Source organism: Suncus etruscus, chromosome 17, assembly GCF_024139225.1.
Source record: "Suncus etruscus isolate mSunEtr1 chromosome 17, mSunEtr1.pri.cur, whole genome shotgun sequence".
Classification (NCBI taxonomy): domain Eukaryota; kingdom Metazoa; phylum Chordata; class Mammalia; order Eulipotyphla; family Soricidae; genus Suncus; species Suncus etruscus.
In genome coordinates, this window is record NC_064864.1 from 58668679 (window position 1) to 58682773 (window position 14095).

Here is a 14095-nt window from a genome sequence, read left to right on the forward strand (position 1 = left end):
TGGCCCCAAAACCAAACAAGCCATATACTAGGTGTTGACTATGCTGGAGACCACCAAGTCTGAGCACTGGGCTTTTAACTTCCAACTGTCCTGCTCCACAAACCAGACTCTGCCTTAGTTCGAAATGAACATCAAGATGCAAGTATCTCTGTTTTCCTGAAAATACAGTTTTCCATAAGAAGGTAGGCAGGCAGGGTTGATGCCCTAGTGGATATTTGACAACATCAGGAGGCATTTTGTATTGTTACAAGTAGGGGTACCAATGGCACCCAGTGGGGAGTGGTATGAGATGTTTCTAGGCAACCAAAACACACACACACACACACACACACACACACACACACACACACACACACACACACACACTGATGCAAGTCACTGGTTCTGTCTCAGCCAAAAAGCCCAGCTGCAGAGACCTCTCTTGGAGCCTTCCCAGATGGGACCCGTCTGACCTGTGAAAGTGGAAGCAGTTTCACAGAGTTCACTAGACGATCCACAGCCAGATCTGTCTTCAGAAAGGGGGTCATGCAGGCGAATATCATGGGAAAAGTTCCTCAAGGATCTTGGAAGAATGGAGAAAAGAGTTCATTAAAAGACAGCACCTACTCAGCTGGTCTCCCGACAGTGAGCCTGAAACAGCAGCAACTGGAACATGCAGCTCATTTACAAGAGCACAGACAGACCTTGGTCTCTCAATTCCAACTTCTGCTGATCCATCCAATTTCTCCACCTCACTTACAACTCTTGAAAGCCCAACTTCAGCTAATCGAATTCATGGGAGAGCAATAACTTTTTTCCTGCATAGACTAGCTGACTCGATCTTTTTATTTCATCTGTGTCACTTTTGATTTAAAGATGATATGTCAGTTCTCCAGTGTCACTCCGATTTTCCCCCATGTTAGATAGAGACAAATCTTATTACCAGAATCTTGACATTTTGCAGACTGAAATATCTCCCCTACATGAGTGCTTGTACCTACAATGTCGAGGCCCTAGTTTGCTGTGGTTATTTTATTGTCTGAGTCCACTTCTTTGGGCCTATTAAAATTCTATAAGGGTAAGAAAGAATCCAAATGGAACCAAATTTAAAGGTAGTGGCTGGTTGGCACAGAGGAGAGGTAGAAACAGAAAACTTTAATTTGATTTTTGCACTTATCAATGTTGTAGCACTGAGATAATACTGGAGACATGATTTTCTCCCTTCAGGACTTTCTGGGTTTTGGAAGCCTCATTCAGCCCCCTCTATCTGTCCTAGTGTAGGGTTTTCTGGGTAAGTGTGTTTTGCTGGAGGATAACAATACTCTCTTACACCCCTCTACACCCTTGGTCTTTCTCAGATCAGAGACCAGAGGGACTTGCTTGGCTGAGACATTAAAGAGATCCCTGTCCCCTGAGTAGAGCCATCAGTGAATAGTCCCTGCCAATGGAATATGCTGAGGCTAAATATCAGCTACTGTCAAGGGCAAGACGATTTTAAAGGCAAATAAAAAAAAAAAAAGAACTTTCTGAGTGCAGGAAACTCCAGACAAAAAAAAAAAGGACTTTCTGAGTGCAGAGAACTCCAGACAAGAGATGGGTTCCAGCAGCCAGATCCCATCCGGGCCTCTCAGAAGATCCCTCCTGTCCCCTCTCCACTTCTTCCAAGTGACTTCAACTCAAAGATGTGAGCCCCAGTACCTGATGACTTTCTGATGACTGTCATAGTGAAGAAAAGGAAGGAAGTGGGATCCATTTCCAGATTTCTGCAGTGCATAGACAAAGTAATCCATGTGCCGTGCTCCCTGGGTATCCACCAACATGGGCCCCGTGACTCCTGGAAAGGAAGGGATTGTACACGTAAAGAATCAACGGTGTTGCCAGCTGCTGACTCTTACAGGCAGAATCTCCTCCCAGAGCCACTTGCAGGTACTGCCACCACTGGGGGTCAGAGTTCAAGGACAAGAAGAGAGAAGTGAGACCCCAAAGGGCCACTTGGGAAAGTCAGGGATTTGTTATTAATCCATTGCCAGAATGGCCCAAACATGCTTTTCAGAGTTAGGTTAGGGGCACAGAGAGAATACAGCAGATAAAATGCTGATCTGGTATGTGGTGACCCAGGTTCAATGTTAGGTATCACAGATGGTTCCCTACCAGAAGTAATACCTGAGTACAGAGCCAGGAATAAGCCCTTAGTACAGCTGGGTGTGGTCCAAAACCAAAAAAATAAAATAATAAATTAACTAAAAGTTAAGGGTCCAGAGAAAGCAAATTACTGTGTTTGCCTGCATGCAGCTGCTCCAGTTCAGTCATCAGAGCCAGGCGGCACTGCTGGGTATATGCAGCACCACTGGACTGTTCCCAAGTAATCGCCAGCACCAAGGGTCTTGGCATTCAGCTGCCAGCCTGGTAGGCCAAGAATCCCCAGAAGGGCCCCTCAGCGTACAAAGCACTGCCTCAGGTACCTCACCCGCCCAAATAAACAGTTTCTAACTAATTTTATGTACAAGACAAGATTTCTGTTTCCTAAGTAAGAAAAAGATGTGAACAGCTGAGTGCAAGGACCACAAAGAAGTGGCAGAAGTGTGGGCCTGCCCCTAACCAACTGCTCCCTGATGCCTAGACTAGAACTTGCATCCCATATAGTCCCCTGAGCCTGCCAGGGGTGATTTCTGAGCACAAGCCAGGCCTGTTCCCAAGCCTGTCCTCGCCACCACAAGAAAGTAAAAAACAAAAACAAAAACAAAAACAAAAAAAACAGGTCCCTTCTCAGACCGAGATATTGCTCAGGGGGTTTGGAGTCCAAGATGGGATAGACCAAAGAAAGTGACCCTTGGATGCTGAAGCTTTATTCCTGATGATTCTACCTAAAAAAAGATGTGGGAGCTTCACTCTCTGTCTCCTGACTAGGGCAGCCTCTGAACAGAGAGGCCACATAGGCACTGACTTATTTCAGACAGTACCTAGGAAAGATAAATTTCCAGTAGAAAGAGGGAGTCTGGGGTTGGAGAGATAGCATGGAGGTAAAGCATTTTGCCTTTCATGCAGAAGGATGGTGGTTTGAATCGCGGCATCCCATATGGTCCCCCAAGTCTGCCAGGAGCAATTTCTGAGCATAAGGCCAGGAGAAACCCCTGAGCACTGCCGGGTGTGACCCCCCAAAAAAATCCTTTAAAAAATAAAAAGAAAGAGGGGTTCTGTGACTCCCAAAAGGGGCCATTAGGCCTCAGGGCTCTGTGGTCTGGACTAATGCTAAGTTCACAAAGCTTGGGCAGCTGGCCACTTACCTTGCAGCACTATCTGACTGGAGCTCTTCAGAGTGCTGACCAGAAGCCGTCCATCCCGGAAGTCCTCTCCAGCCCTGGCCAACTCCTGGGCTGTCTGAGCATAGAGCAGCACCGCATCATGAAGATAGGCTGAAGAGGGACTCACCTGCAAGGAAGAAGGAGAAGACAGGGCATAGCTCAGCAGCCAATGCTCTCCATGAGCTCCCCATACAGGACCTGCCTGAAAACCTCCTGAGACAGGCTCTTTCTTAGGCCTTGTCTTCCCAACTGGCTCTCAGGCTCTTTGTGGGGCAGATTGGCTTTGCAAGCATGAGAATGGCCTGTGAGGTCAGACCCTGTTCCTCACAGATGATAATACCTGCTGTAAGTACTGTGACCTCTCTATAAAGCCCAGCTCCTGGGTTATTAAATGCAAGAATGATGCCAGGACCTGGTAGTATAGGAGAGTTAAGTGAGAGAACAAAGTTCCTTCCCATAGTTGAGTCAGCAGGAACTGGGCCTCCCATGCATGTTCTCTTCTATGTATTGATACAAGACAACACAAATCCAGGGCTTCTCAGTGCCCAGCTCTGTTCTCCTTACAGTATCTGCTTCCAAGCTAACATGTATAGGTGAATTCCAATTGTTCTTTGCTCATCTTTCTCAGTAGGTGCTGGGGTAGGGGTCCACATCTGACTACTCCATTCTTTTTTTTTTTGACTTTTGGGTCACACCCAGCAGCACTCAGGGGTTACTTGCTGCAGACATGCTGCGTCCCTAACCAAGACCTTAGTGGGCTCTGTAAATCCTCACTGGGAGTAAGCGGAAACATGATGCGGATGAATATGAAATATGAAAATAATGATACCACACGCAGTATGTGTGGGGGTCAACACATATCTGGCAGGAGTGTGACAAATTTAATCTTCAGGCAAGGGAGTATATAAAGGAAAAAAGAGGCAGTCATAACATGGAAGGAATGCAATGTACATTGTTTAGAACAAATACACATAGCTTTAGGTGTTTTGTAACCTTAAATAGAATAGGTTTCAGTTAGGAGTTAGGATAAAAGGAAGACTAAATTCTTTTGTTTTGTTTTGTTTTGTTTTGGGCCACACTCTTTTGACGCTCAGGGATTACTCCTGGCTATGCGCTCAGAAATCGCCCCTGGCTTGGGGGGACCATATGGGACACCGGGGATCGAACCGCGGTCCGTCCTAAACTAGCGCTTGCAAGGCAGACACCTTACCTCTAGCGCCACCTTCCCGGCCCCAAGACTAAATTCTTACACATTAAAGAAGTTCCTGGCCCTAGGTGTCATTACTGATGTAAATTAAGGTATAGCAGGAAATTCTGGTTTACTCCTGATAACAAATATTCTTAACCTGAGGGAAATAGTATTTTAGCTAGGGGCTAAGACCCACTTCCTATGATCTGGTAATAGAGAATAACACTAAAGAAAAGAGTACAGAATTATACCAAGTAAAATATATTATACCTAGTAAAATAGCCTAATTCTACACTGACCAAACCTGTTTGTAAATAGGTATTCAAAGTGACAGGGAAAGTCCCTGAGGCAGAAACATTCTGCTGTTGTGCTCAAAGGCAGGAAGAGAAGACCATTGTCTTGAAGATGCTATTTTGACTTGGCCTTAGGAAGTAAAAAGGCTGACAGAAAGAGAGGACTTTGAGTTGCAAATATACTAAGCCAGCAGGGAACTTCTAGCAGTTTTCTTTGGTACTGAAATACCTTTAATGACTGCAGGATAGCTAAGGCGAATTTCTGTAGTATAGCAGAAACAAATTAAAGGGAAAATGTTAAGTCACTACCATGTAAGAAGTATGACAGAAATATCGCCAGTGATCCACGCAAGGGGCAATGATTGAGTTCTCCAAACGGGCCTTCTGGCAGATATTTCTTGGGAGGAAATTAGGCACTGCACCAGGAAAGCCAAAGCCACATCTGGTGCGTGCTTCCTTAATAAATGGAGACATACCTTTGCGGGTAGTGACAGTTACTCCTGGCTCTACACTCAGAAATCACTCCTGGCAGTCTCAGGAGACCATATGGGATGTGGGGATTCGAACCACAGACCTTCTGGATGCAAAGCAAATGCCTTACCTCCATGATATTTCTCTGGCCCTGACTACTCCATTCTTAACAGAATGCTCCATTGTCAATGAGTTGCATCATCTGTGCTTCATGCTTAGCTTCACACTAGGAAGAACTCCCATTCTGGACAAGGGTTTATCTCTAAAATCTCTCTGTGGGAACTAACCCCCAAAACCCCATTATTCAGTCCCTCTAGAAGTGACCACTGACAGGCCATCTGGCTCCTACCTGTCCTCTCCCTGCACTTATCCCTCTACTTACTGTGGCCTGTCCAGGAGCTGCATTTCCAGCAGCTCCATTCTGGCTCTTGGCTTTGATCCCCTTCAGGAAGGAAAACAGTTCAGGTTTCTGTGCTCCTCTATTCTTCTGAAGCCACATCACCATGTTAGCACATGTTCAAGGTGGGTAAAGAGACTGAGATGTTGGGAAGTTAAGCAGTTCCCCCTGAGGACCCAGGTCTCAATTCTAGAGGCCCGGTGGCCTCCCTATCTGTCACCTGTGACCTCTAAGGATACCAATATCACAAGAGATCATTGACACACTTTTTGGTTGGGGCTCTGGAATATGGGGAAATATGTGTGTATATGAATGTGGGTGCCTATAATGGGAACATATGTGGGAACGGGTTTCAGCTATTTTTTTTTCCAAATAAACTGAATTCATAAAAGCTGGAGGGGAAAGAGGAGGAAGAGGAAAGGAAGAGGAAGAGATGCCCAAGTCTAGCACAAATAGTCTCCCAGGGCGACAAGGGCCAGGGACAAGAAAGTGGATGGCTTCAGTCTCAGACCTGTTCCTCTGAGGTGATGGAGCTGTGAAAAGGAGGCTGCCTTAGCTGTTGGTAAACTTGTTTCCAGAAACTTCCATTGCTAGGCTCTTCTCTATATGTGCTGAGGGCAATGAGAAACAGGGACTCGTAGACCTTGGGGAAGTGCCTTGTTGTCTCACTTGTCAATATCGCCTTCCAGAAATTGTCCTATAAAGTCAAGAATACACAGAGTCATTTTTGTGGGGCTATCTGCACACGGGTGTTCCAGAGCCAGTGACAGATGTGGCACTCTACATTCTGGTCCTCAGACATACCATGACCCCAGAGGTTCCGCTGTCTGAGAGTCTCACTGTCTAGCTGTCTTTGAAGCCTTGGGGGGGAAAAGCCAGAAAAACAAACAAAAAAAAAAAAAAAACTGTTTGGATCATTAAGTTATTCATACACACACATACACACACACACACACACACACACACACACACACACACTGTTTTATTTCCCCTGTATCAGGAGTTAAACCAGATCTCATGCATGAGAGGCACAAGCTTTACTACTTGGTTTTGGTTTTTGTTTTGAGAGGGTCACACCCAGCAGGGGTTACTCCTGGATCCACGCTCAGAAATCACTCCTGGCAGGCACGGAGGACCATATGGGATGCTGGGATTTGAACCAATGACCTTCTGCATGAAAGGCAAACGTCTTACCTCCATGCTATCTCTCTGGCCCCACAAGCTTTACTACTGAGCCACATTATTGGCCCAGAGCTCTTACTGTTTCACAATCATTGGCAAAAAACTTCAAAAATTCTCTCTCTTTCTCTCTCTCTCCTTCTCTCTGATTCCCTCCCTCTCTCTCTATTTCTCTCCCTGCCTTCCTCTCTCCCTCAATCTCCCCCACTCTTTTTCTCTTTCTTTTCTCTCGCCCTTTCTCTCTCTCTCTCTCACTTTTTTTTTTTAAGTATTTTGGGCCGCAGAAGTTGCTCCTGGAATGCTCCGGGGACCATATGAGTTGCCGGGTATCAAAACCAGGTCCTCTGGGATTGGCTGCATGCAAGGTAAAGGCCCTCCCCTGTGCTTTCTCTCTGGCCCCTCTCCTCTCTTTTTTTCTCTCTCTTTCTCTCCTCTCTCTGTTTCTCTCTTCTCTCCACTCTCTCTCAAATCAGAATAGCCAATAGTGCTCTTCTCAATGAAAAAAAAAAAAGCTTCAAAAACATATCTATTTATTCTCAGTATTCTGCATGGCATTACAGGTACAGAGCAATAGCACAATGGGTAAGACATTATTTTCTTTGCATGTAGCCGACCTGGGTTCTAACTTCAGTATTCCATATAGTCCCCTGAACCTGCCAAGAGTGATTCCTGAGTGTAGAGCCAGGAGTAACCCCTGAATATTATTGCCAGGTATGGCCCAAAAGTCAAATAAAATAAAATGCTTGTTACTGTCATAATTATCTGTATTATTAGTAGTGTGGAAGTCATGCATGCTCATTTTGTATATGAAAGACAGTAAGGTCATGCCCGGTTTCCCTACCTTTCACTACTTCCACTCTGAGATGTGAAATAAGACAGGGGTGCTTTGTGTGTTCGTAGGGAGTGGTGATAGTGAGTATGGGGGTATTTTACATAAACATATCATAATAACGCTATACTGCATTTCTGCAGCTTGATATTTTTCTCACTTAACCCTACATTGGCAACAGTTTTATAGGAGGAGTTTCTGCTATTCTTTTTTAAAGCAACATGAATACAACTGCTTAATTGAATGGTGTATACCATTTCAGTGATATAGTCTTTCTATTAAAAACCAGAATTAAAAAATAAATAAATAAATAAATAAATAAAACAGAATTCAATCAGAGAGTCTGGAGGTAAGGTATTTGCCTTGCATGCAGAAGGTTGGTGGTTCGAATCACAGGAGTGATTTCAGAGCCTGGAGCCAGGAGAGACACCTGAGCACTGCTGGGTGTGCCCCAAAAACCACAAAAAAAAAAAAAAAAAAAAACAGAATTCAGGGTCTTGAGCAATAGCAAAGCAGGTCAGGTGTAGACCTGTATTCGATTCCCCAGCATTCCACATGGTCCCCCAAACCTGCCAGGAGAGATTTCTGAGCACAGAGCCAGGAATAACCCCTGAGAGCTGCCAATGTGGCCCCAAACCTGAATAAATAAATACATGTTTAAAAAAATAAACAGATTTCAGTCATCCAAGTTTTGGGTAGAAAACAAGTGGGAATTCACTGATTTTCCCTATTAAGACTTGGCCAGGCTCTCCTCCTCCCATCTGCCTAAATTCAAGGTAGAGGACAGTGACAAGGAAAAAATGGAGAGCAATAGAAAAGAAAAGGAGGAGAATCTTCTGGACAATTTGGCACTCTAATTGAATTCTAATTCCAGCTGTATCCCTAAAACATTTCAAGTGATCTAAAATACTTCCTAAACCTGGACATTGACACAAGTTTTTCTGTTCCCTTTTGTTCCAGTTTATCTTCTGACAATCCTGTAAAAAGAAGCTCCCTTAATGAAGATAAAAATCTCTAGGAAAGTTATTCAATGTACCCAGACTTGAATGCAGGTGGCAATGTTGGTTTTGAGTGATGGTTGGATGTACAAACTAAGGCCACACCACACACCCACACACAGCTCACCCCACCCATGACGAGTGGAATTCTAGCTCTCCAATAAGCTAGTCTCATGGCCTTGAGCAAATTATTTCCCTAGTTAAGATCTCAGTTTCCTCATCTATAAATGAAGAAAATAACTATCTACCCACACAGTGGTATTAGAGGAAATGAAGTTAGTAGAACAGGTGTTCACCATAGGGCCTGACACCCCATACACCAGGAATTAGAGCTGCTGAGAATCAATCAACTCCTAAGTCTCCCAAACTCAGTTTGAATTACCACTGAGGCCCTTAAGAGCTCAGGAAATGTGGATAAAGTACCTTACCTAGCTGAGCCCCCACGGTTTCATTTGTAGGCTGAAACTATGATACCTACAGACCTGTGGTAAAACACCAGGTAAATCCTGCCCAGAATATTCACCTCGAGTGGCTCTTGGCACTCCCCAGACAATGAAATAGGTGAGATTGCCCACCACTCCCATGGGAGCCGTGTGCTAGCATTCCTTGCATTACCTGAAGAGCCCAGCCACCTGAGAACTGACCTATGACCTTGAGGATGGTAATCTCTCCAAGACACAGGGAAGTGGTGAGGAAGAAAAGGAAGAAGCCCTGTGTTTCAGAGTCCTTTAGGGATGTCTCGTTATTCCCGGAAAAATGATAGTTGTTCCACATTAGAACATAGCCTTCAGTCCTGAGGGCCAGGCACCAGGGCCAATGGTCTGCTTCAAGGGCTGGCTCACTGATAATGCTCAGGGAAGTTTCCTCTAGATCACTGTGTTCTGATCTGAGGATAAGGATACCAGCAGACCTACCTCCCAAGGCTTCCATGTTTGTTCAGTGAACTGGTTCTATCCCAAAGCAAATGACCAGACTTTCACCTCTCACTACATGAGCCATAAAGGGGTAATGGGCACATACCTCCCACTGCTGCAAAACAATGAAGATAAAGTCTCCTGTATTGAGCCCCAGTTCCTCTGCAGTCAGCAGAATAATTTTGGCATCCTCTGAGGTGCAGATTAAGATGATAACTATAAAAAATAAATAGCTGATTGTATGTGAGACTGAAGGAAGTAAGCACACACACATATATACAGACACGTACTCATGCACTTTATAAGGTCTGCCTGAGCCCACTCCAAATAAGACCTGAGATTTTTCTTTCTTTGAGTGTACTTGAGGAATTAGGCAAGCTCCTCTACTCCAGAGAAGTTTGAACCAAGCCGACAGTGTACTAACTGGCAGCATCTGCCCTATGGTTTGACTGTCTTCTCCACACAAAGCAGCAGTGAAAGGCCAAAGCGATGGCACAGTGGTTAGGTCATTTGCCTTGCATGCAGCAGACCCAGGTTCGATCCACGGCATCACATATGGTCCCCCCAAGACTGCCAGGAGTGACTTCTGAGTACAAAGTCAAGAGTGATACCTGAGCACTGCTGAGTGTGGCCCCCCGAAAAAAAACAAGCAAAGCAGCAGTGAAAAATAGATCTTTCATTTCCATGCTACATGTCATTGAGTCAGAAAACAAGCTGGCTGTGGCCACATGTCAGGAGTTTACAGAAGACCTAGAATCTGCCTTTCTGCATCAGAATGGGGGGGGTGGGTTAACATTGGTAATTCCCCATCCATTTATACACAAGCACATTCATTTTGGGGATGCACAAATTTTATTTATTTATTTGATTTATTTACTGGTGAGATGGGAGTGTTGGGTTACCTGAAGTGCTCAAAATCTATTCCTGGTTCTGTGCGCAGGAATCATTCCTAGCAGGGCTTGGGGCCCCATAGATAGTGCTGTCAGTCAAACCATAGCTACCCATGTCCAAGACAAGCACCCTACCTATTGTACTATTGCTCTGGCTTCAGGGTTTTGTTTCTTTTTTTGTCTGTTTTTTTCTATTTGTCTCAAACACAGACCTCATAAGATTCTTTTATACTTACCCCTGGCAACTGATGACATGTTTCTGAGAGTCTCTCTGAGAAGGGCTGGGTCATTGCTGGCGTATCTCAGACGGGCAGTGATGGTGAAATGAGATTTGAGTTTGCTCTCTATAATCTGCCACAACTCGTCCACTCCATCCCAGGCGGGAGTCCCACTGGAACCTCCAAACATCCCAACATGTCTCCATCCCAGGTGTTGGAGACTTTTCTGGAGCACGTCCCCAATGGTGTGCCTCGGTGGCACAACTTTTACGTAGGTGTCATACAAGAAGTCATTCTCTAGTTTTGCTGTTTGTCCAACAAAATCAAACATGGGTATGTTCCACTCAGAGGCCAGCAACCCAATGACCTTGAATGGAGCCAAAAGGATGTGTTTCCATGATGGAAATCATGCACATTCAAATCCCATGGAAAGGTGCCTGCATAATATTTAGGTCCCACAATTTTGAAATGGAATATAATGTCTTAGATCCCTTGTGAGGATGCAAGACATCAGAGAAAGCAGTAACCATAGCAAGATGTAGTGATTTATCTAAAGCATTCCTTTAAAAAGCTTATATGTCAGGGCCAGAGCAATAGTACAACAGGTAGGGCTCTTGCCTTGCAAGCAGCTGACCTAGATTTGGTCCTTTGTATCCCATATGATCTGCTGAGTCTTCCTGGAGTGATTCTTTGGTGCAAAGCCAGAAGTAAGCCCTGAACATTAGATCTGGTACACACACTCATACACTCACACAAGAGTTTATATATCACCTCTACTGTTAAAGTGTATTTGTGAGATAGGTACTATCACTACCTCCATTATATTGAAGTAAATAAGGAAACGATGATGGACTTTACCAAGTTAATAAAAGTGAATCAAGATTGGAATTGAGGTGCTAAGTCTCCAGAACAACCTGCCTCTCACTCTTTGAGACTTTATTTCCTTATTTGGTCTTTATCTTTTTTGTTGCTCTTTTTGTGGGGTACACACCCAGCAGTATCAGGGATTACTCCTGGCTCTGCACTCAGGAATCACTCCTGGTGATACTCATGGAACCATATGGAATGCCAGATATTAACTCTGGTCTACTGCATGCAAGACAAGCACCTACCAACTGTACTAGACTACAGCTCCAATCCATTCTCTTATTTTTTTAGAAGTCTATTGTTGGGGCTGGAGCAGTGGCACAAGCAATAGGGTGTTTGCCTTGCTAGCACTAACCTGGGACGAATTGTGGTTGCATGCCCTGGCATCCTCCAAGCCTGGAGTGATTTCTGAGCACATAGTCAGGAACAACCCCTGAGCATCACAGGGTGTGGCCCAAAAAGCAAAAAAAAAAAAAAAAAAATTCTACTATTGAGGGGGGCTGGGGGCACACTTAGACCAAAGACTGTGTTCAAAGCTTACTCTGTATTTTACTCCTGACAGTGCTCAGGGGACCATGTGTGGTTCCAGGGATTGAATCAGAGTTGCTTGCATGAATCTGTGTACTACCTCTCCAAACAAAATAATTACTCAGAAACTCTGAAGATCTTGCTCTTAAACAAGATAATAATCTATTATAGGAACTAAATTGTGATAGCATTAACATGAAGTATACCCTCTAGTCATTCTTCTAGACAATAGATTTATAGAACTTGAAAAAGACCAGAAATGACTTCTGATCTGTGACTTAGGGAGACGGAGGATGGAAGGACCCCTGGATACTTGAGCTCGACTTGCATGAATGGGTAGACTTTGACAGAGGGATAGACTTTGAGAAGCTAAGAACATGTCAAATGGAAGATTTGAGGAGAGACCAGGGTGCAAATTCATGTGGGAACTTAGCTTGCCAGGAACTAAGGAAAGGACTGCAGTATTGAGTCGAACATGTTCCTTTCTCCCCTGCCTATGCATAAGCACTTCTCATAGCACAAGACACCTGGGGCATCAGCAATGTGACTCCCACTAACTAATAAACTTATCTGCTGCCTTTTTTTTTTTCAATTACTTGTCTTGGTTGATTGCAATCAATTTTACTTCCTCTTTTCCCACTTCTACCATCTCTGAATGGTTTATTATAAACACCAATGAAAAACCAATACCAATAAATCATATTTTCTATTTAAACCCCAGCATTCATTTTCTTTTCTCCGAGCCTGTGATGCATGTTAGTTGGAATATTATGAGATTATATGCAACAGGACAGACTCCCAACAATCAATAAGTTAGTTAGGAACCATTGGAAAGCTTTTAAGTTCACTAACAATTATTGACAGGCAGGAAAAATGCCTGTTATGTTCTAATACATGGTTTAATTATCCCCAAGACCTGCAAATCTTATGTATAATAATACCTATCAAAAGATTACTCAAGGGACTGAAGTAGTGGCACAGGACATAAGGTGTCTGCCTTGCATGCACTAGCCTAGGACGAACTGAAATTTGATCCCCCGGTGTCCCATATGGACCCCCAAGCCAGGAGCAATTTCTGAGCGCATAGCTAAGAGTAACACCTGAGTGTCACCCAATGTGAGCCAAAACAAAAAACAAACAAAAAAAAGCAAAAAGATTATTCAAGTCTGTCCCAACCTCTCTAAAACACCCCTTTTAAAGGCAACTCAGACCAAGTTTCTAGAAGACTGGGTACTCTACCTCCAGAGCTTCTGGGCATGCAGGTCCAAAGAGGGCAGAAATCTGTTCTTGCTGGACCTGCTTGGTGAAAATAGCAAGAGATTCCTTGGTGCTGCAGGTTGAATTAGTATACGTGAACTCCCAGCTGATATTTCCTGGTTCCGAGTTGATCTTGTCCAAGGCAATTTGAAGACCTGCACCCAACCTTTGCACACTAAAAGGATGAGTGATGTTCCAGGGGGCTTGGAAGCCCATAAGGACCCTAGCTGCCTCCAGCCAAGCCAAGAACACGCTGGCCAAGAGAGTGAGAACTAGTGTTAAATGGGTAATGTGACATTTGCATCCCAAACAGAGCCCTACTGGGCCCGGGGCCTCAGCACCTGCCTGGGGAGCCATGGAAGGTGTCAAGCAGCTGGATCCCTGCAGAACAATGAGCAGCTCAGCCTCCTGCCCACCAGTGTCTGCAGCTTTAACAGCAGAGAGCTCCCTGAGGATGGCAGCTTGCTTTCCACTCCAGCCACTAATTAACCCAAACCTCCCCCTTTTCATCTTTCCTAACCTTGCTAGAAGTAGCCATTTTGCAGACAGAAACCAGGGCAGACAATTGGGTCCCAATCATTGACCTAACAACATCCCCCCATCACCCTAGCCAACCATCATGGTCCCAGGCAAGTCACCTAGCACCTATGTCCCTCTTCTTTTTTTTTTTCTTTTTTTTTTTTTTTTTTTTTGGTTTTTGGGTCACACCCGGCGGTGCTCAGGGATTACTCCTGGCTGTCTGCTCAGAAATAGCTCCTGGCAGGCACAGGGGACTATATGGGAC

At 44.6% G+C, this 14095-nt stretch overlaps 1 protein-coding gene across 1 annotated transcript in view; it reads right to left on the bottom strand.

Moving 5' to 3' along the window:
* The window catches only part of LOC126033456 (guanylate cyclase 2G-like), a 49371-nt gene extending 35550 nt beyond the window's left edge, over positions 1 to 13821 (bottom strand). Inside the window, exons 1-7 of the mRNA XM_049790432.1 lie at positions 13294 to 13821; positions 10678 to 11026; positions 9658 to 9767; positions 6143 to 6328; positions 3264 to 3408; positions 1678 to 1813; positions 453 to 562 (exon numbers count right to left, since the gene is read on the bottom strand). Coding sequence (XP_049646389.1) covers positions 453 to 562; positions 1678 to 1813; positions 3264 to 3408; positions 6143 to 6328; positions 9658 to 9767; positions 10678 to 11026; positions 13294 to 13821 — 1564 coding nt within the window. The remainder of the gene's footprint in view (positions 1 to 452; positions 563 to 1677; positions 1814 to 3263; positions 3409 to 6142; positions 6329 to 9657; positions 9768 to 10677; positions 11027 to 13293) is intronic.
* Positions 13822 to 14095: the final 274 nt, after the last annotated feature.